The sequence below is a fragment of the Malaya genurostris genome, chromosome 2, assembly GCF_030247185.1.
Source record: "Malaya genurostris strain Urasoe2022 chromosome 2, Malgen_1.1, whole genome shotgun sequence".
NCBI lineage: Eukaryota > Metazoa > Arthropoda > Insecta > Diptera > Culicidae > Malaya > Malaya genurostris.
The window spans coordinates 81,681,720-81,709,294 of NC_080571.1; the positions used below are offsets into that span (position 1 = coordinate 81,681,720).

General features: G+C 35.9%; 1 protein-coding gene across 5 annotated transcripts; it reads right to left on the reverse strand.

Moving 5' to 3' along the window:
- Nucleotides 1–19: 19 nt before the first annotated feature.
- Nucleotides 20–27,307, reverse strand: LOC131427513 (annexin B9). 5 transcript variants are annotated; one of them, XM_058590772.1, is made up of 6 exons: nucleotides 27,102–27,307; nucleotides 19,139–19,187; nucleotides 7,833–8,315; nucleotides 7,549–7,774; nucleotides 7,302–7,483; nucleotides 20–202 (listed from the first exon to the last, which is right to left on the reverse strand). In XM_058590772.1, the coding sequence occupies exons 2-6, from the start codon at nucleotides 19,166–19,168 to the stop codon at nucleotides 149–151; spliced, it is 975 nt and encodes a 324-aa protein (XP_058446755.1). In that variant the 5' UTR covers nucleotides 19,169–19,187; nucleotides 27,102–27,307; the 3' UTR covers nucleotides 20–148. The 5 variants fall into 5 exon arrangements, with proteins under 5 accessions (XP_058446755.1, XP_058446758.1, XP_058446756.1 ...); XM_058590775.1 differs by lacking the exon at nucleotides 20–202 and adding an exon at nucleotides 421–706; XM_058590773.1 differs by lacking the exon at nucleotides 20–202 and adding an exon at nucleotides 875–1,022.
- Between the last annotated feature and the right edge of the window lie 268 nt (nucleotides 27,308–27,575).

The window sequence follows — 27,575 nt, forward strand, 5'->3', positions numbered from 1 at the left end:
AAGTTTTATTTATTGAATAATCGTTGGTTTCATATGGGCGCTTATTCGAGATAAAGTTTTTTGAAGGGCACAAATTTAGATATTAAATACTCTCGACAGACAGTTATACTAGTAAGACATGGAACAGTACCGATTCATATGTGTTGTTTTAGTACGAAGTGAGTGTTACCAGAGCATCTCGATAGTCACCGCTCAAATCATCCTGAAAGGAAATGTTACATGTTTTATAATTTTAAACCCATTTTCACTAACAGCAAAACGTGTGTTTGATTATGTGATTGGTAGTAGCCACGTCATTTTGGGTCTTTTTATCAGATATTTTTCTAGGGATGTCATCATTTTAATTAAGGTTTAGGACAAGACATAAAGCGAAAGATGCATCTATGTGAAAAATTTTCAGATGAGAAAAATGCTGAAACATGAATGTGCAATGTGAATGTTTATTAGCCTTTGGCCATACTTTCATCATTAAAGCTGTTTATACATAGGTAGTTATTTTTCATTTGATAAAAATCCATTAAAAAAAAAACATTTGAACAATTCTTATATGAATAAATGTGTCCAAAATAAAACATGAATAAATAATATTCTTTTGCTGCAAAAAAAACTGCTTGTTGAATACATGTAGAATTTTTAAGTTTCATCCTCGTGCTTAGTATGAAGCCAGCTCGGCGAGCAAATCTCCTAAATCGCTTCCCAAGTCGTCCTACGGAGGGGAAGAATAAACATGTAATGCAATAACCCCAATGGTTTAAGCCTACTTGAACTAATGCACGGAAACAAAAAAAAATCTAAAACTATGAAGAATTTAGGTCGACATCTAAAGTTCTATGTGCAACATTTTCAGTAACTTTTTCATCGGAGTTAGGGTTTCTTTTTAAAAAAGGACCTTAGAGACTCCTTTTTTAATATTAGTAAAAACAAAATTTGGAAACTGACAATCACTTATAGAAGTTTAACAGACGACATTAGTAGGAAGCCAGTGTTGCCAACAGGTCTCCCAGATCACCGTCACAATCCTCCTGCGAAAGAAACAGAAGGAATGAGAAGTGTACATTAGCCAATGTCATTCAACTAGTTTTCATTATTCAAAGCAATAATTACTACCGTAACTACGGCAAACATTGCAACATTTGGTACTTTGTCACTTCGGTACATACCAAATAATCAAAGAAATAGTGCAAATACACGGCTGAAAGTGTGCACATTGATTACTGTATTGATGAGCTGATTAAATTCATCTTCACAAATTGTTTTGAACTATGATTTTTATAATCTTTTCTGATTGTTTACGAAAATTACTATTATTTCAAGTATTTGGAAGAGTTTAACAGTTTTTGAGTTACTGATATTGTCATAGGTATTAAATTTTATTTTTCAAAACCATTACTAAATCAAGAATATTATCAAAGGTAACACCAAAGAAATAGAATCACAGCATTTACAATCTTTGGATTGTTGTTTGCCATTCAGAAATACATTTCATCCGATGGTTGCACAATTTTGAATTAGTGAATCTCTCTCCTTTTTGTTATCTTTGGTTCGATTTACACATGAAAAGGGGTATTTATTCGACACTTTTATACAATTATTTGGAATATAAGTATGTAAGTATATGGAATATTCGTTCGAGTATAATTAGAGTAATAATTTCGAATAGTATATCATGGAGGGATAGTCATAATCACTAGCATAGCACTTCAATATGCTGCCATGTGGTACAAAAGCTGAGCATTTTCTCCTTCAAGGTCCTCCTGTTTGTGACATGGAAGAAAAAGTGCAACCAAACGATTTTTCAGTTAGGCAACAATCAGTTTTGAGAAAAGATCCAATCCAAATCGTTGAAATTGTGAAAGAAATTATCATTGAATTTGTTTGAACATATTTTTAAATGCGATACACTACTGAGTGAAATGTGATGAGTTTTTATTAGTGTGCTACAACAATGCATTCGATGAGTGATTAGTTACAAAATGAAGTCAAGCGCTAATACATAAAATTAAGGTATATATTTTGAGAAATTATACGATTTATTTCGTCAGCTTAACCTAGAATATAGAAAATAAAACTGCGTGCTTAAACTGACCGACTAACACTTCATGTCCACTTGCGTTTGTTCGTTTTATTTTACGCGGTTACCGATGTGTTCTTTTGACACATTACATGAGGTTTCTGGGTGATGCAACAAAAGAAAGGAAAATATTCCGTGTAGAGTGTATGTTAGAACGTAAATCATTGTAACATCCATAAATCATAGGTTTCGTGTGCTTGTTCTGCAGTATATAGCTTTCACACGTATCCGGAAATGGCCAAAAGAGCACGTTTGTAATCGCCCGACGTATCACCCTGCAAAAAGTGTCATTTTTGATAATATTCAAGGTTGTATTTACAAGGTTTTCTTTTGCATAACTAAATGGAAATACGGAACAGGTGCAAGTGTTGACTACTATTTGTATGAAGCTCCAGTGAAGGACATATATCCGAGACTATGTATTTTAAAACAACAAATTACATTAATACATCACTTTCAAATCCGAAAACCGAGCTAAGCACACGTAACATACATCCAAAGTAGAACAAGTGCAGAATGCAGTGAAGAATCGATGCAATTCACCATTGCGTACAATTTTGCACTCATATATTAACATAGTATGCAAGTTCGAATACAAGGTACCATATCGTCAAATAATGACTTGCAAATGCCAGTTGAAATCTTTTCACGCATCATATATCTGTGATTTTTTCTCTAAGCACTGAATGATATTAGGTTTTTTACCGTCACTACTAACCTCAATCGGCTGAACACATTTTGACAGTTCAGCAGTACTGTTTGTAAACATAGATTTTTTTGTTTGTCTGTTAACAAATTGGATGAGACCATTTACGGTCCATACCGTCTAAATAGTGTTTCAAAACATTTGTTCACGATTGAAACGGTTGGGTTTTGAGATTTATTAAACGAAAGTCACTAGTTGCAAAGTGTAAAGATAATTGTTTGAGATGTGTTCTTCGATTTTTGTTAAAGCTTTTTTGTAAACAGTACCGCTGAACTGTCAGGGATGGATTCGTATTCATTTGTGACGTCACGATAAAAAATCTAATGCGAAAACAAAAATGTACGATATAACGGTGCCGAGGAATGAATGTAAATCAAACTTGGTTTCGATATTATTTTAGCTTTTACACGAACATGACATAACTACAGAGACTTTTTCAGCAAGATTAAAACGGTCAATATTATCGATCCATCGAATAACTGGTACAGCTCTGTAATCAGGATATTGACCTCGACGACACAAATGAACTCAGGTTAATCCTTAACAGCTCAGCAGTACTACCTTTACGGATTTCCCTTATGTATGTTTTATATTGAAACAAATTACCTTATGAGCATGTAAACAGTACTACTGAATTGTCAAAAATATTGAGTTTAGCAGTGACGATAAAAAACTTTCATTAATAAATGTGAACAAAATATTGGACAGTAAAATCCCATGGCAACAAAACAAATTTGGAAGGAAGTAAACATATGCAAAACACTTTGCACAACATATTTTGTTACTTCTATTGACTTGAATGCTTCGTTGAATAAGGAAATAATAAATTTAATGATTTCTACTTAAATTTTTTAAGAACTATTTATGTAGTGATATTTCTCAATGTCATTCATGTTTAAAATGATGCAATTATGTATAAACAAACATTGTCGTAGCTACAACGCCTGTAGCTTCCAGATATGCGCTGAACATATTTTTTGACGTCACGATAGAAAACCAAATAACACGTATTCAAATTTGAATGAACATATACATAAACAACCGTTAGTCGTTATGATATTTATTCAGCGAATTCTGTGAAGTTATGTTATTTTCAAAGCAAAGTCTTGGCATTACATTCCTTTCGTGGAATTCGGCCTTTCTGTTTCAACAGACTTCGCAGCCGATTTTTGGTGTACAGAATCATTGCATGGCTAGTACTATGGATCCTACTGACACAAAGAATCCTTTCAGGTCGGGGCTCGAACATACGACAGCTGGCTTGTAAGACCAGCGTCCTATGCATTGAACCGACAACCCGGGACAATTTTCATGTAAAATATAATTGCACTGAAACTAACGGTGAATCCAGTTCATTGAAGGGTCCTACTAAAACGATAGATTAAAGATCGCAGACCACTCTATCTTGAGGTAGTGTTTGATAAAATAATTTTTACTTGTGTTTGAAGATATATGTTGAATCGATCCAATGAAATCTTTCTCACTTAAGTTTTTTATGGCATCGATCAATTAGGTTTTACTCGAATATGATATCATCTCACTATAGCAATGAGTATGGAAACACACAAATGATAGTTGTAAAACATGAACAATTATGTTTTTACCATCACTGCTAACTTTAATTTATTTAACAATGCCTTTAAGGCAACTTGATTTAACATAAGGTAAAATTCATGGAGGCAGCACGGCTGAACTGTCAAGGATGAATGTTTGTTCATTTTTGACGTCACGAGGAACTTATTCCAAACAATCATCGTTACACTTCACAACTAGCCACTTTTATTCAATGAATCTTTGAAATAAACCATATCGAATCGTTAACAAATGTTTTTAAGTTCTATTTATGCGATATGGATCGTGAACGGTCGAATCCGTTTGTCAACAGACAAATGAAAAAAAAGTCTGCTTACAAACAGTACCGCTGAACTGTCAAAATGTGTTCATCCGATTGAGGTTAGCAGTGACGGTAAAAAACCTAATATTCATCACGAGTTCATTTGAGTTCATCGGAATGAAACCATAAACAATGCGCTGAGAGTTTACAAATGACTTTCATTCTACTCATTTTGTGAAATTTTACATGACCATGGTACAAAATAGGCATCATGAACGTCATTTGGCAGCTATCATTCCACTCTGTTCCACGTTATTCCCATACCTTTTTATTGTTTTTATAGTCAAATAACACTCCAGAACCGATAGTTGTCAAAGATGAACTTGAATCATTAGCAGCTTAGTTCATGTTTGACACGTATGGGTAGTTTGTTTACATTTCCAAAAATACATGTTCAAATTAGAATGAAAGTGTTAACAAATCACCGTTAACTGTCAAATAATGTCCATTTACTGAATTTGATGAGGTCATTGCATTGTAAAACCGAATTATGTGATACCTAATTTATATAACCTAATTGTGTGAAACCTCACATGAGATGACACCGATTGATGGCACAGCAACGTAGACTATGTGTTCAGTTAACTTCCGTTTATAGTTCAATGGACTTTCTTTTCACTGGACTACAAGTTAAAATCTCGCTGCGTGACAACGCGGAGTCGCCAAAGTAAGGATGAAAATCCTTTCTTTCTCGCGAAATACTCGAACTATCACCGCACTAACACGATACAATGTGTTCACTCGTGGAGGGTTTCACCGGAAGTGATTTACATAATCTCACAAAATGAATTGGACGAACGCCGTTTGACAGCTATCCGTTTTGAACTACTGCTGTAGCTCGGCAAATTGCATAATTTCGGAGAATCTCGACTATCCTAATTGTTAACAAAAATTCATTTAGAGTTTTTTTTTGGTTTGTAAAATAAGTAGTGTAAATCATCTCAGCTGTCGAGCTTGTCAATGAACAATAAATATTTAGAATTTACGTTTGCCGATATTTTGAACAGTAAGTTAGCTTTTACTGAAATTCGGTAAGATCACAGATAACAGATATACAGGCTCGAACAAAATTTTTCAAAATCCTGTGTAAATTTCAAATTTGCTACACATTGGAAACACTACCGCCACCTACTTGACTGTTCACCGCGATCTTTTAAAACGTTCCACAACGTTCCGGAACTATAACAAAATTCTCCTGCCTGTTATGGATATTTTCCAACTACAACAATTCTAACACTTATTACACATTTCCCTAAGTGTTAAAGACATTTTTTTCCATGTCGATTAAATCACACGAGAATTGGATCGGAATAAAACAAAAATAAACTCTTGAATAAACCTGTCATTTTTACCAACAGCACAACAAAAATCTAGCGTGAAGTGAATGTTGCATCCAAAATTGTAGCTCAGTGAAAGCGGCACCCAAATCGCAGTGGAACCTCGTGTCGATCGTGGTGACATCTGCAAGTGTTCGCCACGCTGATTGAGCAAATTTTACACACAGTTCATATGTTAGACTGTATATCTGTTATCTGTGGTATAGGCGTTAAAGAGCACTAGTAACAAATTCGGCAATAATTGACAGTTATCAATTTTAGGATTGTCGAGATTATCAGTAATTATGCATTTTACCGACAGGATTACAATATTTTTCTGCCGAGATTTAGCAATATAGTTTGAATCCCGGCAAGCGAAATTTCTGATAACCGTACATTTTGTATTTACTGACAAGCTCAGCAAATTATAATGCCAAACTCCGGCAACAAAAACCGCTTTAGCACAATATTATTTTAACGAATCCCGGAAAAGAGTATTTGTACTACTGATCAATCAGTAGAATCTCGTGTTATCTATCAAGTTCATTGGACCAACGTTATTACACATCGGGAAACACGTACTGTCTGTTGTTTATTTTCGCACGGAATAGGCAATCTTTTATTGTAGAGGTTTTAAACTGTAGTCATTCATTACTTTCTGACCCCATATCCGGGTTTAGGAATCTAACACAGGTAGGCAGCAGGAAAAATAGTCTCGTTGTATTACAGACATTGAAACACCTAACTGAAATAATGACTTTGACTAGCGTTGGAATTGATGCTTAGCAATAAGTTAAATTTTTCGGATACCATTTCCGCAATCGCAAGAAATAAATATTGAATACAAATTGGAAACACAATGAAAAGCCCAAAATGAAACAGATCTATTACAGAACGCGCATGCATTTTTATGAAGCGGTGAGTATTCAAAATCCCAACATAAATAAACAATGAACATAGGTCTGAACGTTTTCCATATTCCCCAAGTTAAGCCTGCTATTATCAGTCACATAATCAACTGTATGAGAAAAGAGTGTGTGTGGGTTTGAATGTCAGGTGTGCATGAGAAGGTGTGTGTGTGCGCTGGATAGAGGATGTGTTGTTTGCTCATTCAAGAATAGATCAAATATGTGAGGTAAGACTGCCGCGTTGGTCTGTAGCAACAGCAAGCAATGCGATACAGTCTAATGCATATGGTATTAGATGAGATTAGATACTACTGATTAGGCAGACTGACAGTTTTGCCAATATTTTTCTAGTTTTGACTTGGAAAGGAAACGCAGAAAAATAAACAAACCGCAGAGCGATATTTACCTTAATCCACGACTCTAGCGACTTTCCGTACATCTCCTGGAACGCTTCCTTGATGTCGCCCAAATCGATTTCCGAACGGCTAACGATGATACGAATCAGCGTTTTGTCGTTGGTTCCGAGTCCAGCCATGGAATTGTGCAGGCGCTTGGCAAAGTACTGTACTTTCGATCGGACACAACGGACTGTAAATTCAAATCTCAGATGAAAATTTGCACGGAAAACACGTTGCCATGAAATCATCACTTACCGATGGCCTTGAAGCCTTCCTCGACAGCACCACTAAATTCACGCTTGATGGCATCATCGATCGAATGCCCAGCAATACTTTCGTATGCTTCGAACACACCACGCAGTTGTTGGTAAGATCTGGTGACCAGAATTTGATTGAAGATTGACTCATCAGTACCCCACTGACCCTCGCCGGCTTCGAACAGTGCCTGGGCATCGGCTGCAGCTGATCCTTCATCGACTCCCTAAAAAAGGTTCGTCATAGATAGAAGGCGCTAACCAAATGGAAGAAAAAATACTTACAGTATTCTCATCACGATTACCCTGCACCAGTGAGACGCACAAACGCTTGAACGCTCCGCTGGTGTCACCTTTTAGATCCGACTCCAGTGATACTCCGTACAACTGTTCGTAGAACTCAGCGATCGTCTTGATTCCGTAGTTGGACAGCGTACACAAAATTTCGATGATGGCTTCCTCGTCGGTTCCGATTCCGGAGATGGCATCATGCAGTTCCTTGGCATAGAACTGTGGCAATGGAGTCATCAATGCCAAAATGACATCTTCAAATTTTCCACCCAGTTCAGATTTCAAATCACTGATCAGATCTTTTCCGTATGCCGTTTTGAATGCCTGGGAAATCTCCAGACGCTGAACAATGCCACGACGGGCGAGGACTTCAATGATTGCCTTTTCATCGGTTCCAAATCCCTTCATGGCTTTGCGGAGTGTCGCGGCATCCTCGGCAGCGTCGAACGGATCGGCTGGGTAAACGGTGGGGGTACACTAGGAAATAGCGTGATGGAAATTATTGAATATGTTTTCAGGGCATAGAATTATTCATAGTTAGTTCCAATTCGTAACAGTCATCAGGTATGTCCTTGACAGTCTAATTGCTAACAGTCTCTCTTCTAGTTCGAACTCACCGGAATAAAAACATACTCATTAACTCGCGGTTCGTCTTCCTGCTCGTCGTACTCCTCGTCCGATTCGGACATTTTACCTAACGAGTCAAACTTGTCATACAAATAAATTCTCGAACATGTGTGCCTCGGGCCTCGCAGAAGCCCACGGGTTCGTTGCATAATCTCTCCGCATGAATTATTCAGCACCTTTCAGGGTTGGATTGGGGATTGGTATTAAACGATTTTTTTCTCTCTGTACGATCTAATTTCATTCCGAATCTTTCTACACCCTACAAGGTTCCCACATGCATGTGACATTACAATCTACGAGTGTGCACTACACGAAAAATAACATCCAAAGTCATCAAACGGTTCGTTCGTGTGGCAGAGGGTTCGGTTTTCACCACAATTCGATGAAATTGTGTCCACACAACAATATACATTATCATGCTTTTCCATCAGCAGTGGGTGGAATTCGCTACATTTGTTCGTTTCCCATTTATTATACTCATACTATTCGAATTTTGTAGGTGAAAACGACTGTTATTGTAGTCGGTCGGCTTTAATGAGGTATGCGTATTTAGTCCACGTGGAAATCATTAGAGAAAACTAATCGAAACACATCAGCATGTTACAATACTTTCGTGTTTTGAGGTAGGCTCTTGTAGGAGTAATTAATAATTCCAACCATGAAATGACTTTTTCGAAAGTACTTAATTTATGATATAATTATAGTCATATGAGACTAGTTCCGATATCAGTCTTCAAATTTGTGTAACTCTTAAGGTTGAGGCCCGATAGGCCGATCAGACCGCCCTACTTCGACTTTTTGGAATTGAAAATGCTTTTCTCTTCACTATAAAAAAAACCTGTTTTAATCCACCTAGTGGTGTAAATGCCTTTCTCATATCAATCATACTATTGTATATAATACTGTGGTATTCTTCAAAATAATTCTCTGCGATTCTTGAAAGAATAACCGAAATCGGATTCTTTGACCATCTACTGATAAAAACTATCAATTAGAAAAGATTTGAGGTCGATATAGAATTTTTTTAAGGTTTTTCCCCATTTTCAGTGATGGTATACAATTTTTAACCCACTTTACCTTATATTTCCGGATCCGGAAGTCGGATCCGCATTAAATTCAGGAATTACGGGACCACAGGACCTTTCATTTGAATCTAAGTTTGTGAAAATCGGTCGCGCCATCTAGGAGAAAAGTTAGAACACATATTTTCTTTTTTGCACATTTTACCCCATAACTCCCGAACCGGAAGTCGGATCCAAATACTATTCAGGAATTTTTTATGGGACCTCAAGACCTTTCATTTGAATCTAAGTTTGTGAAAATCGGTCGCGCCGTCTATGAGAAAAGTTAGAACACATATATTCTTTTTTTTGCACATTTTACCCCATAACTCCAGAAACAGGAGGTCGGATCCAAATAATATTCAGGAATTTTGTATGGGATCTCAAGACCTTTCGTTTGAACCTAAGTTTGTGAAAATCGGTTCAGCCATCTCTGAGAAAAGTTAGTGCACTTATTTTCACAATTTTTTGCACATTTTACCCCATAATTCCGGAACCGGAAGTCGGATCCAGATAATATTCACGAATTTTGTATGGGATCACAAGACCTTCATTTGAATCTAAGTTTGTGAAAATCGGTTGCGCCGTCTATGAGAAAAGTTAGAACATATATTTTCTTTTTTTTGCACATTTTACCCCATAACTCCCGAACCGGAGGTCGGATCCTAATAATATTCAGGAATTTTCTATGGGACCTCAAGACCTTTCATTTGAATCTAAGTTTATGAAAATCGGTTCAGCCATCTCTGAGAAAAGTTAGTGCACTTTTTTTCACAATTTTTTGCACATTTTACCCCATAATTCCGGAACCGGAAGTCGGATCCAAATAATGTTCAGGAATTTTGTATGGGACCACAAGACCTTTCATTTGAATTTAAGTTTGTGAAAATCGGTTCAGCCATTTCCGAGAAAAGTTAGTGCAAAAAAAATGTTACATACACACATACGCACATACACACACACACACACACACACACACACACACACACACACACACACACACACACACACACAGAGAGAGAGAGAGAGACATTTTGCGTACTCGACAAACTGTCGAATGGTATATGACACTCGGCCCTCCGGGCCTCGGTTCAAAAGTCGGTTTTCACAGTGATTGCATAACCTTTCTATATGAGAAAGGCAAAAAGTGTAAATCCAGTCGCGTAACCTTTTTGCCTTTCTCTATAGAAAGGAAATAGAATTGCTGGAGAAACCAACTTTCGAACAGATCCCATTTTACTCAGCGCAACAAGATCGGAAAATGTCTGAGTGTGTGTGCATCTTTCGAAGATTTTTTACCGCTCAATTTTCTCGGAGAAAGTGGAATCGATTTCAACAAGTTTTTTTGCTATATTTTTCTAACAAACTAGTTCTTAACATTTGAGTTTTTTTCATCGAAAACTTTCTGAATGCATGTACATTTTTTTAACTGTAACTTCTTCGTTAAAAAAATCAAACTTGCGTCAAATGTTGATTTTATTTTTTCCGGTGGCTTTCCAAATATTGAATGAACATTCAACTTTTTTGTCAGTGTATAATCTATTTAGACTAGCCAATTGATTTTCTTCTTCTTTTTGGATACCATTTTTGTTCAAGTCTTCGAGTTACAACGATTCGATGAAAGTCCATGTAAAAAATGTGTTTCCTTTTTCTAAATTAATGTTGAGACGAATGAGACTCTCTACCTGCGAAAAACTAATGAATTTCCAAGCTGAAGACGTGTACAGAATTATATCCAACTTAGAGAAAGGAACATTAGATATCTGATAAATGTAGAAAACGTCGAGATCTATAGAAGAATATTTTGCGAAGTGCTCAATCATTTAGTAACTACCGCTTTAAACAATTAAATTTTGGTAAAATCGGATTTTTTTTAAATTTGTAAGGTGTCGGAAAAATAGAAACTTGTAAGGTGTCGGATTTTGGACATAGAGTTGAATAAAGTAATTGCAATCTATTGGTAATTTGAAGAAAATCGACCTAAAAAAAGAACTATTTTTATGAGTCTCGTTTTTACGTAGGGCTACGTCTTCAGGACTGAGGACAGTACCGTAAAGTGGTAGGTTTTTTGATATTTTCCCGTTTTAAATTTTCTTGGAAACGGTGCAGAATATAGAAAAACCCGCCTGACAATATCTTCGAAATTTAGTTGAGAATATTCTGTGAAATTTTCAGAATGATTCATTGAGTTTAGCGGTCGTGTTGTATTTTTTTCTGACTGAAGAACTGCTGAAAATTGGAACGCTAGGAAATGCATACCTCTAGTTGTTCATCAAATATCTCGGCTTTGAAGGCTTGTATCATAAATCTACCGTGATAAAGTCTAGATAATTTAGCTTAGATGCGATTAGTAAATAAAAACATATATCGCGATAAAAATAAAGTCTTGTATTTTTCTGTGAAACAAATCAGTTTCAATGCATCCGCCATTTTTTTCGCTTTGGTTTCCTAATAGCATTATGGAAAAGGAGAGAGAAATTAAATTGGCTCGACAAGGCACACACAGACATTCAATCTTTGTGAAAGTTGAATATTTTTTTATTGTTCATTGGAATCCATGTAATGTCCAACCCATACGATAGATTTATGTGATAAAACTACTCATCAAAATAATAAAATGTATGCTGGCAACCCGGTACAGTTTGCTCATATGCGAGAGAGTACAAGAGAAATACGATGCTCAAAGGGAATTGAGCGAGCCACGTGGTCGATTTAAAACTCAACACGTGACCCTCTGTCCTCAGATCTTCATTGCTATACTCAACTGGGTGCATTATAGAAAATATCACCTTGCGAGAGTGTAAGTCAATTGTTCTAGATTTGAATCTGCGCGCTATGGATTAAACCGCCAACACAGCCCTTCGACAATCTGTCAACATTCACATTGAAGGGAGTACCTTGAAAAACGTTGATAAATCCAATACTAAACACCAATTATAAGAGTATTGCAGATTGCTGCCTTTTCTTTTGAAAAAAAGTTGTTCAAATCAACGAAAAAAATAGTTTTTCTATGGAGCTTTCTTTGAATAACAGCATAACTGGCAACCCTGCTAACAAATTCGGTAGCGAGAAGTTGAGTTACCACCTATCAACTCATTTTTAGTTAAGGAACGAAGCTGTCAAAATTTGAGTATTATTTACTCTAAATAAGAAAAAACATTTTGTTCAAAATAACTAAATTCTTCTTCGTTAATGTTTATATCAGCAGTTTTTCAAAGAACGGCGAATCTAACATTGACAGCAAACGGAGAAAAACATCGATGAATGTTTCGACTTTGATTTCGAATCGTATTTAGAAATCATCGTATATTCTTCGATCAATTTTTGATTAGTCGATGATCTGTACGTTTATCTTTGAAAGGTATGCAAATTTTACAACTTTCCTTCTATATCTACTGAATAAATCAACGTAAAAATAGTTTCGCCCCTTTTAGATTTGTTAACTTTTATGCTTCCTGTGTGAATGATGAAGTTACGCCCTTGTGCGTTTTTTGTGAAATTGGTTGGTTTTCGTGACTATGATAAATATTCAGGTAATTTTATCGTCTCATTTACTATTTCCAGTAGTGAAAGGTTCGGAAACCACCAAAAATAAAAATAAAAGAGTTTCGCCCTTCCTTACTAGTAATTGAAGTATCGCCCTGTTTGTTTGCATGGAACACGGAGGGCGAAACTTACGTAAACAAATGGAATGACAGTTTCGCCCTTTATAGTTCTTTGTATTACTAAGATTGAGATTTTTGTGGAATCCGAATTTTTAGGCACAATTGTAGGATTTTGAAGCATTCATTGGTAGGAGAGAGGAATTCGATTTGTTTACTTTTGTAAGATTCGTCCTTCTTTGAAAAACAGCTGATATACTATATATATATTTTTCTTTTTTTTATTGGGAACCGCAAAAAAGTGATTTAAAACCGTTTCCTCATCCTTATGTTGGCTTCTCACTTAGCATAATTGAAACCACAAAATTTTTATTGAAAACATCTATGATGGATAATTCATGGTTGCAAAAACCGGATCTAGAAACGGCAATGAAAAACGACGTATTCTTGCAATCTTAAATTCAATAAGAATACTCCGAGATTGAAAACGCACTGATCTGCTAGAAGTATTTTTTCCACTCAAATGTTTGAAAACTCATCGCTTAATCTAATGTATGAATAAATGCGAGAGAACTCATGGACTGAACAAATTTTACTCAAATTCTCATACTGAAATTTTGACATATTGTTACAGTTTTTGAGTTTGAATAATCGTAACTCAAACCATGAGTTATGTTCAAAGAGCGCGTATGGACCAGTAGGTCTGAGCTAATCTTAGACCTGACAACTGGGGCTGGCTTTGTTCCAATTTTATGTCAGAATGTTCCAGCACAGACTAACAGACATGACAGTATGAGTAAATTCTTATAAAAATAATTTTTCGTGATGCACTGGTTCCATCTATATTTTACTGCGCGAACTATTTACTATCGGTACACCCCTTGTGTTATGTAAAAGTTTTTTTACAAGTTGGTTCCCCCTTGTTTGTGAACACCGATCAACTGCTTGCAGGGATGCCTGATTTTATCATAATATTTGAAAATGAATTTTCACAATAAATTATTGGACTACGTTCATAATATATTTAACTTATTTGAATGTTGGAAGGTAACCATATATTTTTCTCAACGTTGTTCATCTAGACTATTTGTGATCGTGTTGTAAATTTTCACCCGAAATTAAGTGGCGGCAGACAAGAAGCAAGTAAATATTGTAACAAAACGGGTTCGATTTTGTATTGCGTTGGAGGATGAGAAGTAGGCAGAATTATGTATATAGTTTTGGCTATATGTATCAAATCTGTATCCTGCATGAAATTCGCATAGACGTTAACAAATCAGTACATTGAATAGCATTCTGTATGAATGGTAACTCTGTTGGTAAATGTAAAAAATGAAACAGATTAGATGACAGGCAGGATGTTTTTACTAGGGTAAAGTAGCGCCATCATGACATATGCGAGTACTGTCCCAAGTAAAGGAATATATGAAATGACCGTTAAAATGATTCAAGAATCCAATTTGAGTGTCCTGTCTGTTAGTCTGTGGTTCCAGTTCCTGACTGGCTGATTAAAAAAAAGTTCTTGCTGAACTCATGGGAAGTGTTGCCAAAGATAAACTCAAGATGGAGTAGTCTGCGATTTCTTATGTATCATTTGAATAGGACCCCTCGATGAGCTCGGTTCACTGTCAGTTTCAATCTTTTGAAGCAAAACAACAAGCGTCTGATCACTAGATGCGTCGTAGCTATGACAATGATTGTTTATGTTTGGAAAAATATCAACCTACAGTATGAACGAAATTAAATAATTTTGCCTTATATCCAGTGATTCTTGCAATAAGAAAGTAAAAACTACTTAGAACCATTGTGTAGAATTTATTTAGTTTGTTATTGCCTCATGCTATGAAGCATTAAAGTCAGTTGTGGCAAGAAATCATTATGTGCTGAATGTAAACATATGTTTGATTCCTTCCTAACATATATTGTTTCCATGGCATTTTGTCGGAACTATACGACGCTTATTAACGGAGGGTCAATAAAATTACATTATTACTGAACCAACTGGTTCACGATTACTGACCCAACATTTTTCAATGAATCGTATGGGACATTGTAATCTTGAGTTTATCTTTGGTGTTGCTAAGTATAAGAGAAATAAATGCCGTGTTGAATAAAATACATACTTTCAGTTCGTTATAAGATCAGGAACGTGCCATTTGAGCCAATTTGTCCTGATTCCTGATTCGTTATAAGATGCTTGCGTTCCAAGGAAGGAAATATTAATTGTAATTAATTTCTTGTAGTTTTTTTTATAAAACCTTCTTTTCGTCACCGTAGCCTACTGATAGTATTTCTACTGCTGTGTGACGTGTTGGTTACAGCGATGTAGATGATTTATTGATGTAGACATGTAATTCACATGTCAAGAAAATTCAGCACTACGATAATTGTTATATTTTAATAAATTCCTTTCTGTGGTATCTGAAAATCGAATAATAATGGCTGATAACATCGCCCAGGCACTCCATGATAAATAAGCAATCCTTGCGTTGAAAATCGTTGACTTAACCTTTTGTTTTAATCAACGATACTTGCCGTACAAAATAGCTGCATAGTACGATTGGTTTTTATTCCAGTTGTAAAAAGGGCTCCAGTTGTAAAAACCAAATCGTAGTATGCAGTTATTTTGTACGATAGGTTTCTCACGTGCATTGATTAAAACAAAAGGTTATGTTAACGATTTTCATTGCAAATTATTACTTATTTATGCCTGGGTGAAGTTATCAACCATTATTATTTATTCGGTTATCTAGCTCAGAGCGGAATGCATTAATATAAAACTGGGGACAAATCACTCTTATCTCTTAAATAACTCAGACAATAAACTCTTCTAATCCGAAATAATCTCACTAAATCCCGCACGTCCCTCTTTACTGTTTTTTTTTCATTGGTCTAATATTTTTTTATTTAATAATAAGGCACACTGCGTACACTCTAAGTAGCCAGGGGCTTTAACATTTTTACACCCTTTTAAACTTTGCTAAACTTGCTAATCCTGCGTAATCCCTCGTAAACTTTTTTAATTCTGTGCAATCCCTGAACTATTTAAAAGGCAGTCCCAGAAAGTATGAACGCAACCAAAAACCGCTGCCATTTCGCAATGGTTCAGAATCTATCAATTTTTACGGCTGCGTTCTGTTGCAGCAGAAACAACCAAAACATAGTCCGAAACAAGAAACATCGATCAGGCCGAGGGTTCGAAAGCTGTACAATACGATTCTTGCTGGAAATTTGAACTGCATAATCATGGACGACGAAACCTACGTGAAACTCGATTACAAATCCTTGCCGGGACCACAATATTATACGATGCGAGAAGGGCAAGTGTTAAACTGGTCCGAGACATCGATTGAAGTCGAAAAATTTGGTAAGAAAGCTATGATCTGGCAAGCAACTTGTAGCTGCGGTAAGATTTCGAAACCCTTCATCACCACTGCTTCAATGAACAGCGAAATATACATCAAAGAATGTTTACAAAAACGACTTCTACCCATGATTCGAAGCCACAAGGATCCTGTTGTCTTCTGGCGAGGTCTTGCTTCTTGCCACTACTTGAAATCAACGGTAGAATTGTATACTACCAAAAATGTCACCAAATTGCCCACAACTTCAACCAATTGAGGAATTTTGGGTATTAACGAAGGCACACTCAACAGCCGAAACCATTCAACAGTTCGAAAACGATTGGAAAAAAGTATCAAAACTCGCCAAGAAGTCTGTACGGAATTTTATGAGGAACGTTCGCAAGAAGGTGCGTCAGCTAGTCTACAATGGCTTAGAAGCAAATGTTGAGAATAATATTCTGTTGTTGTAGTCTAATATTATCAGTATATCGAATAAAATTTGAATATCTAACACTTGTGAATTCTTTACAGCGAAATCAAAGTGCGTCCATAATTTCTGGGACAGTCTTTAATCCCGCGCAATCCTTCCTAAACACGCTTACACTTGCTAATCTCACACAATCTCTCTTGTACTTTTCTAACCCCGCTAAATTTTATTTGAGTTCAGAAAAAGTATAGAGTGATTTGTCCCTTGAGTTTTATTTAAGCCTATATTGTCGTTTGCCGAGGGACCGAATAATTAAACTATTTCCGTATCATTTTAATTAGCGAATAATTAAAACAAATCTACTGCTTCTAAAGTTGAAGCTTAGATTGCGGTAAACTGTTTTGCGGCTTTTAGAAGCAAAATAGTGGGAACAGTCTGCAATACTTCTGTTGCAGTGACTCGTATACTCGAAGCGACGTGGCCAATATTTTCTTTAACCTTTAGTAATGAATAGAGCTGAGAGTCATGGGAACGGATATAGCGTGATCGGTATGTCGTTGCCATTCACGCAGCCTATCTGAGTTCGGTTCCCAAACTTGAACATGAATCAGACAATTTTTAAGGAAACGAATGAGTACCAGGTTTAAACGTCTATAATTGAAACATGACACAAATTGAGCTGAGATGACGTATAGTGTTTAGTGTTAGCCTAAATATAAAATAAGAAAGGCATGAGGTGACCGATAGGTGAGTTGAAGCAAATTTTTTTCAATAGGAGAACTTTCTTGAGTAAGGTCAACATAGTAACGTTTCTGTCGTTGACGCATTTGTTTATAAGGAATTTACCTTCCATCAATTCTGTTTACTTAAGAATTACTTTTGTGAGTTAAATTATTAGTGCTCCCATGCTAAATATTTAATAGCTTCGCCAACACCCTTCTGCCAAACAAGCGTCAAACAAGCCCAACTGAAGGGTTTGATAAAAGCAGCTATTATCGCTTCATCGACTGATGGAGATTCTCCCGGGATCCACTCCTGTGTTGGCGTCAGCAAGGCTAGACAAAGCAACTCGTACACTCCCGACTCCCGCGGGCCCAAAGCATTAGATGATTCAAAAAGTCACCGAGCACCACCATGAAGGCTAACCACTCAGGGCTGTTCCTCATTTCCCGTTCGTTTTCAGGCGGAAGAAAACATAGATTTATATCGTACCTATAATTTACCATCATTCGTTTGGGTGACGCCATGTTTAGTACTAGGAAGTATATAGCCGGGGCAGATTTTTATGCGCCGGCACTGACCTTAGTAGCGAGTTTTATGTGGGACATTCTTTGCACCAGTCTTCGTTGGACTGATGGTGCTGAAATTGTAACAGATGCGGATTTTCCGTCCAAGAATGGATGATGTAATCGATGAAATATTCTTACTGTTGGAATCTTATTTTACAACGATTTTACACGTTCTATTTGCAGCACAGATGAGATCCGATTTTAATCACGTTGAGTAATATTCCATGACTAGACAATAAGTGTGTGGATGCTGTTTCAGTAGGGCACTACGTTTGATTGGAAGAATAAACTAGACTATTAAAGGACAGTTCATCTACAGAAATTAATTAGGTCAGCCTTATTTCTACAAAAAAGACTAGACGGTATCAAAAAAGACACTAATTTGCAATTTCCAATAATATAACAGCTGCGATATCAAGCGTATCATAATTCCGCTATCTTGAAACAGAACGATTACAACGAAATCGATAAAAAAACGTGATACTACATTCCGTACTACAGCTACGATAAATAAAAATCGATTGTTCATAAGTATGCATTTGATGACTTGATTACCAACAATTAACTGCTGTTTAGCAATGGTACGAAATGAATTCATCTACTTTGGAACGTGAACAATTCAGTACGCGCAAAGCTCCATTATTTTATCCACATATTTAGTCATTAGATACCATGTGACCGTGAAAAAAAAATCCTACGTCAAGGTGATGTGATGTTTTGTAATTCGATGCTAATTTGCGAGCTCAACACTAGCTAAACTATCTAGACACGTCAGGCAGCATTGCATGTCGTGTCGGTGTGGTGCTCCCTTCAACCGAAAGAGATATTGTTCAGCGTCTGCGTGGGATAGTACAGTATCTCGTCTAGTCATTCCTACTAACATACTTGTGCCGCCTTCGTTTGTGTGTTGCCGACTGTTATTTATCTAAAATTTATCATACGATACTTACTTGGAATGGAAAGTATTGTGATGAACTCATGGTTGTTGCTTGTTTTTGCCTGAAAATAAAAGGTAAGAGTATCAAGTTAGTGTTCGAAATTTTGAAACTAAACTTTGGATCACTTCGGATTTCCTACAAGTTCACATCGAATTCGTGAGTAAAACGGTTAGAATTTTGAAGGCCGAAAAAAGGCGGGTGGGTAATGCCAGAGACATAACTAGGGGACGTGAATAGAAATTAAACCGACATGCTTCTTTCACACTTCCGAATATATAAGTTCAAAACTCTGGACATTCAGGAACTGGAACTGAATTAAAGAACAAAATTTGAAATCCGGTACAGGTACCAAATTCAGTTCAAAAATTTTGTGCCGGAGTTCAGATCAAAAATTCAGCTGATGAGTTTAGTTCTAGAATTCTGAAACTGAACTCATTTTCAGAATCCATGTTCCGATTTTTTTTCTAGAACTGTATTCTGAACGTGAATTCCGAGCCTGAATTCAGTTCCAAAGTCTGGTGGCATGCAGGTTCTGAATTCAGGAAATGAATTCTTAAACTGGATTTTAGAAATAAATTCAGAAGCTGAGTTCAAAAAGAAAGCTCAGGAATTGAATTATGTTTAAAAAGTCTGTTCCAAAGTTATGCTTCGAAGTCAAGTCTAAATTTTTTTCCCAGATCTAAAAATTTTTGTTCCAGAATCTAGAGTTCATATTCCGAATTTTGTTCCCGAATTCTGAAGATGAATCAAAATTCTGGATGAGAATCCCGAACAAAAATTGGCACTAAATTGTTTTCAAAAGTTAGAGAAAACTCAATTTTTGAGTTATTTATGGTTATCTCACAGTGTTTTATATCAGTCATGGATTACTGATCATATTTCTATTGCCATGAAGAAAGAATTTTGTTGTTGCATTCAGTCAAAGACATCATATCTCGGTTAATTTGTCAAAAGGGCGTATAAGCAAGTGACAGTTTCTCTTTGTTTATTTTCACTTCTATTAATTACCAAGCGGTTTCCACGTTTATCACTCAACTCTTTGCATGAAATGATACCCGAAACTTTCGACTTCCAAACAGAATAGTGATATCAAAGAAAATCTTTTTAATCACATCACAATAATCGAAAGAGAGAGTGATTAAAGAGAAACTGTCACTTGCTTACACGCCCTAATGAAAAATCAACCGAGATTTCTGTTGGCATGGAGAAAGAATTATGTTGTTGCCTTCAGTCAAAGACATCATATTACCAAGATGTCCAGCTCTCACATTTTACGAACTCATACATACAAGTAGGTGAGGGAAATGTCAAACTCGTGCGCGCTAAAAAAGCAACACTCCGCACCCATATAATTCGCAAGATATTACACATTTTATACTTGACTCCTGCGAAAAAAGTATTTGCACAGTTCGTTTCCTACATACAAATAAGTCCAGTATATGACTACTAGTGATGCCACTCATGCAGATGAACACCTGAATTCACAGATTTCTGATGAACGCCGCAGATATTTAAGGATTGTACTCATTATCAAATGTTAAATAGACATTTTTGAAATATACATCTTTAGAGCATTTAACTTTCATTTTTGCACGATAAAATGCGATAATTTTTCCACTGTCGTTGCAACATTTTGATTGCACAAATTTTTTAAACCCTGCTTTAAAGTTTAACCTGGCATCCTTGATGTGCACGGCATATGGCATTTGTATTAATATAAGGGAGTGTGAAAAAAAGTTCCTGTCCAAATTTTTAGCGCTAGAGTCTAAAAATTCATAACATTGGCAATATGTTCAATGTGATTCCATGCGATGGCGTAGCTGAACTGAATATTGATGTCTCTATAAGCTGACAGAGTCTGATTTAGTACAACTCGAAATATTCTCTTCCACAGGACGAATTTTGAAAAGTTGCAGTAAGAAGTATTCGCATAAAAAACAATGCCCACATTGTTTCGTTAATTTTTCTAGCATGTAGTTCTTATTAGATTATAACAAACTTAGTTTTGCTGAACTAAAATAAATATTATATTATTCTATTGAATACGGTTGAATTTTATTCAGATCCGACTTATAGTTCCGAAAATACACGGTGAAGAAAGTTAAAAATGTCTAACCTTCATATAATAGACGACACGAAAAAGTTTATTTTCAAAACAGATTCTAAAACTTTTTGAACTTGTAGATCTTTACATATTCTTTTATGTTTTCGATAACTCTGTGTAGGAATTTTTAATGTTTGTAAGTTTGAATAACTCTCCAGAATGAAATACTGGAGTCAATGGAGTAATGTCAAATGTTTTATTTATTGTCAAACAACATTGACTTAACTCGTACATACTTTTCGTGAACTTTTATTTTTTCAGTAACCAAAGATTTTATTGTTTGAATCTAAATAACTGAGCATATAGTCCAATCCACGTGCGAATGTGTTGGTGTGGCTATTCACAGCAGTTGAAAGGTTAATGCAAGTGTGAGTGTGTCGAAATAACCCAGTGAATTTTGTCGAGCCGCATCGTGCCAATTATTGAAGACATATATGCAATAAAAACACTGCAATGCCAAGAGAACAGTTGAGGAAGACATAAAATCGTTCATGAAACTCTATATCACGTAATGGTACTGTCTTCTACTTGGTTCATTAGTCCATAGCTTACGAAATTCTATATGCATTTTTCGCAGTGTATGAATATGAGTCAAAAATGTTTTACCTCAGTGTAAAATTGAACCCACAACAAACTTTGACTTCGGCTCGCACACATTCTAATTTCGTATATGAATAGATCTGCGCACTCTGCATCGGTGTGAGTAAATGAGACGTCAAATTGCTCAATAGAAACAGAATAAATAGGCTTAGCAAGCAAAACATCACACTGCTGTTTAAGAAACTCTCACAACTCGATAAATAGTCCAATCCACGTGCGAATGTGTTAGTGTGGCTATTCTCAGCAGTTGAAAGGTTAATGCTAGTGTGAGTATGTTCGAATAACCCAGTGAATTTTGTCGAGGCAATTATTGAAGACATATATGGAATAAAAAACACTGCAATGCCAAGAGAACAGTTGAGAAAGACATAAAATCGTTCATGAAACTCTATATCACGTAATGGAACTATTTTCTACTTGGTTCATTAGTTCATAGCATACGAAATCCTATATGCATTTTTCGCAGTGTATGATTATGAGTCAAAAATGTTTTACCTCAGTGTAAAATTGAACCCACAACAAACTTTGACTTCGGCTCGCACACATTCTAATTTCGTATATGAATAGATCTGCGCACTCTGCATCGGTGTGAGTAACAGAGACGTCAAATTGCTCAATAGGCATGAAAATGGTAATTAGTTATATTTTCAACCTAGTTAAGTGGCTTTACTAATTAAAATCGTTGCTCCAATGATTCCGTCATCACAGTTCACTTCAGCTTAGTTTGATATGGAAAAAAATCATTAGGTTTTACAATAAAATGACAACCTCACAAAATTTGTTAAATGGATATCATTTGACAGCTAAAGGTGTTTTTACATGCTTATTCTGATATGAATGCGTGTTATTATAAAAGTAAATTAACCTCCGGTACGTATAAAACTTGAACTTTATTCATCACGAGTTCATTTGTCACATCAACATGTGAAACTTAATTAGAGTTTTCACCGTCACTGTTAACCTTATTTTATTGGAAAATCAGCAGTACTGTTTACTAGAAACCCTGTTGCAATCAGAGATACGCGAAGAGAAAATACTTTAAACTGAAGCCCCGATTACTGCACGACCTTTTATGTCGTTTTCGGTACGGTGGAAACAGGGTTAGGTTTGGCATAAAGCCCAAACCTAACCCTGTTTCCACCGTAACTACTGTCAAACCGTTTGTTTGAAGCTAGTTTCGAATCTAATTTCAACCAGAGCTAAAAATTGTTACACATTCTCAATGAAAGAAACCATTTCAGCAGTCTCATTTTCAATGTTTTACTGTCTCATTCGAAAATGACCGACACCAGAACAAACGACGAGAGACGAAGCATTTTAGTTTCTCATTGAAAAAATGAGAGAGCATAATTGCCAACGTCACTCTTTCCTCTATGACAAGAAGAAACCAAACTAACGTCTTCAGGTAGTAAAAGCAGAATTTAAGTTTTCATTCTTTTATCGGTGTATTGAAAATATGTGACGCTTGGCTATAAAAAGTGATTAAAATATGGCAAATCGAAGTAATTACATCCCAGAACTTCTTTGGAAACCAAAACTACTACAAATTCGAGCACCAACAGTTACAACTTATTGTGAAACCTTATTCTGTCGTTTTCAATTCTCACAGCTTTGGTTGAATATCGACACTGAATACTATAGGATTCTCACTGAAAGCTGCAAATGACTGAAAGGGCAAATGAAAGAAAAAACACAATTTTGAAACTACTGTCCCGCTTATGTCATTGACTGGACATGGATTTCGTTCTCATAGTTGCAAGCGAAACTGAGAGTGACAATAATTTCTTGTCATTTTCGTCTATTTTTCAATCAATGAAAATGACTTTTATTAGCTCTGATTTCAACATTGTTGAGCTGAAAATCGAGTCAGTTTCGAACCTGGTTTTTATATCAGGTTTGCTCAAATCCCCGTTGCTAAGTGCGAAACCAACACAGTTTCGTGAAAATACTCTGGGTCAGTTTCAGTTTTTTCAAGCGCAAACGACATTAGTTATTGGTTTTGACAACCAGGCTAATTTGATGAACTTCAAATGACTTCGATATTATGAACGAATTCGTGTCAGTTTTCGGTTTAATTTGCTATAAGAGTAAAAATTGTAATTAATGAAAATGAAGTGCGTTGCTAAATATTGCAAAATTGTTTTGATAGAACGTTTACCGCTATTCGTAATTTTTTTCTTAGCAAACTTAAGAAATAAATGAGTGAAATTTTCTAAACATTATTCCAATTAACCGAAAATTTTAAGCTGCACTTTTATAATTGAATTGAGTGATTTATATGTTACTTCCGAAGGAGGAAAAGTAATGTTGGTTCCAGGAGCTACGTGTTTACGAATCTTTTCCGAATTTAAGCGTTACCTGGTTTTACGAGAGGTTTGAGTTTAACTTTGAAAATCAATTTAGTGTGAAAATCACATCTTGTTCACTTGTAATGCAGGCGTTGTTGTCACAGAAAAACTGGATGAAAAAGTGTTGAAAGATATTAGTAAGCAAGAAAGCGAATTTTGAACATAATCAGAATTAGCGCATAGCTTGCCCGGCGACGCTTGCCTGTTCACCCAGTTTTAGTAAGCTCTTACATTATTATAATATAGGTTTGGATTTATTATGTTTGATTCTTGTTTAGGCATTTCGTTTATTTTTTCTAACGAGTTAATCTTAAGTTTTTCACATTTAGCGCCTCTGTGCACTAATTGCGACGTACACTGACAAGCTGGATATACAATATTACATTCAAGGTATGGCATGTATAAATATTGCCATAAACTTTTCTAAAGGATTTCCATGAATTTTGCTACTTCTAAATAATCCGAAAAAAACATTATGTTTGATTTCTAATTTTTTTTAAATGTATAGTTTTCTATCCATTTTCAGTTCGTTCCCTCATTTTAAAATGGGTAGTAAACCACCAAATGTTTGACACATATTCGCATTACCCAATTAGAAACGGTTATTTACCCACTAAACAAGTTTTCCCTGTTTTGTCGCCGCGCTAAAACTGTAGCACTGCATACATACAATTGACATGATATGTTCAATGTGATGCCGCGCGATGGCGTAGCTAAACTGAAGACTGATTTCTCTAAGCTGACAGGGTGTGCTTCAAGGCAATAGTTTTTGTTTCGCTAGTTTGACTTTGCTGTCAGCACTGTTTAATATTGTGTTTTAGCTGTGTTCTTATCTTGTTTTCATTCACTTCTTCTTTTTCTTTTCTATATAGGGGAGCGAATTCAAAATACGGAATATAAAAACTCACAAACAGTGGTTCGATTTTGGACATCTACAGCTCAATTACTTTCAAACGAACTTTCGATATCATAACACCTACTGCTTGGAATAATTTCGGCGTATCGATTCGAATAGAAAAATATATATTCAAGATAATTGGTGATCAAAACTTGGGATGATCAGCACCTTTCATCAGCAACTTTATTAAACTAGACTTCCGGAGTTCTCAACGAATTATTTTTGAAAATTCGTACAGACTCAAAGACGTTCTATGGAACAGAAAAATACTGCAAGCTAAACATTCAAAACAAATGATAGCAGTGAGTTCGACACTAGTTGTGTAGTCCTACGTCAACAGTTCGAACGAATCCATAGGGCTGTTCCTTGTAGTTTTATGAAAATGTTTGTTTTGTAGTAGACGATAGAATTTCTGAAGGTTCAGATATGGCGTTATAGTTCAGAACTATAGTCTTAAAAAAAATGGAATGAAACAAATGGAACGAGTTGTTTTAACTAGAGTACCTATATAACTAGAGTGACGTCGTCTTATCTGTAATGAAGGCAACTATTCAAAACATTTAATTCCAAATGTTGGAAGTTTTGTTAGCTTTACATTGTATTTGACAGGTCGTTTGCTGTCAAAAAAGTGAGGTTAAGAAACTGTATCACAAATACAGCTGAAAGCAATCTTCAGTACTATATGTCAGATAATAAAAATATCACCAACGAAGTAAAATATTGATCAGAAGCTATTTGAAAAACACAGCTGCGTATTAAATAATGGACTTCCTTTGATAATTAATTATCCAGCATTAAGAATTGATCAGCTTCTGAACCGACGAACGGCTCATTTGGTCGTCAAATAATATCCTATCTAACGCCATTCCGTGAGACTGTTAATGACATTCAATTCAATGAGGGGTGGATGAGTGTATACGAGTAGGTGCACTAAAAACCAGATACGGAGGTTCGATGCCGTTTAAACTCTACCATATAATCAACTTGAGAATACATCTCGACCCAAGATTGAAATAGTTGAAAAAGCTAACATAACGATTAGAAGTTAGAAACAAGTTTATCCCAGGGGTGCGATCGAATATTGCGCGATGACCTATGGCTTAGTAGTTTCAATGTCATATCGAATTTGCTGAACAGACACGAAGAACTGATCATCAAGCGGTTACATTACACTAGATATTTTAATATTGTTTGGTAAACAGATTCAAAATGCTGAATAAGCTATTCAAGACGACACATGGCAACACGAAAGAAACTCTTTAGTACAAAATATATAAAATAAAAGACTTCCAAATCCATAAATCGAAGATGACTTTTTTTACTATTTTATTCAAGAACAACAACATTCCAAAAACAAACGGATTCCTCAATGACTCATAACATAACCGCACAGGTTCAACTTCAGTCAACGGAACCGAACGAGTAAAACAAGTTCGATTACGTGTCTTTTCACTAGGTCGAATCAGGTGTCAGTCGTCGGGTAGGAGGTCGAATAACCTCGACAAAATAGCTTAAATCACCGTTAAATTTAGCTGCATTTTGTGTATACACTTTCACATTGCCATGCTCGACTTTTGCTGTTTTGTGTTTCACGGTTTCAATCATCGTTTGCTTCTGCGATTTGGTTTGAACTTTCTGACAACCTATCAATTTTTACACAAAACTGATATTTGCGGTTATGTATTGGCATTGAAAATTATTCCCTGAATGGGAGAATATAATCAATGATTATACTTTTGGCCATTTGTGGAAATGCACAAACTGTCACTTGGCAATAAGACACATTTTATTCCGAAGAATCGATCGAAGATCCTACGAAAGATCCAGAGACAACGCCCGATCCAGTGAAAATGTGTTAATGAGAACCGGTCATACGATCGTGCGGCTTGATCATGTTTAACGTTTTGATCTTGCAAGGTTCCAACACACAAACGTCTCACGAATATAATGACTGCCAAACATTGGAGTACGAAGTTGTTCCTCCATCGCAAAAGATATTAAAAGCAGTAACAGACAAAAAATCACCTCTCTTCCGCTAAACTCTGCCGCACACTAGCAGTGAATACTGTATAGAAATACCCGCGTGAATTGAAAAATCACACACTGCAACAGCCAACAATCAACGGTTTGTATGGGATGTGAATAATTTGTAGTACTGCGTCTAATACCGAGCACTCGCGAAAAAATTTGCGATCCAAACGCGACAAGAGTTGAACTGAAACTGATGTGCTGCTAGTTCCCGACAGCCGGTAGTAGCTTCCTTTCCGATTGCCATGCCGGTATGCGGTATGACGAAGTCCATCGTCACAACTATAGGCTGAGTCGTGCTCAGAAATGACATAAAATTATACTCGATTTGAAGCATTTCGGTTTACACCAGGGAACTGCAATATAAATTCAATCACGTTTCATTGGAAGGAATAATTTTGTTTTCTCGCTGTGCATTGCTTCATGCATGTGCAAGGCATACCGAAAAAATTAAAATGTATAATTTATTCC

Coding starts and splice junctions, on each gene's coding strand:
- LOC131427513 (XM_058590771.1), bottom strand. CDS start 19,168: ATGAGTTCATCACAATACTTTCCATTCCAA. Junction 8,316..19,138: donor CACAATACTTTCCATTCCAA/GTAAGTATCGTA, acceptor GCTATTTCCTAG/TGTACCCCCACCGTTTACCC. Junction 7,484..7,548: donor GGAAGGCTTCAAGGCCATCG/GTAAGTGATGAT, acceptor TTGAATTTACAG/TCCGTTGTGTCCGATCGAAA.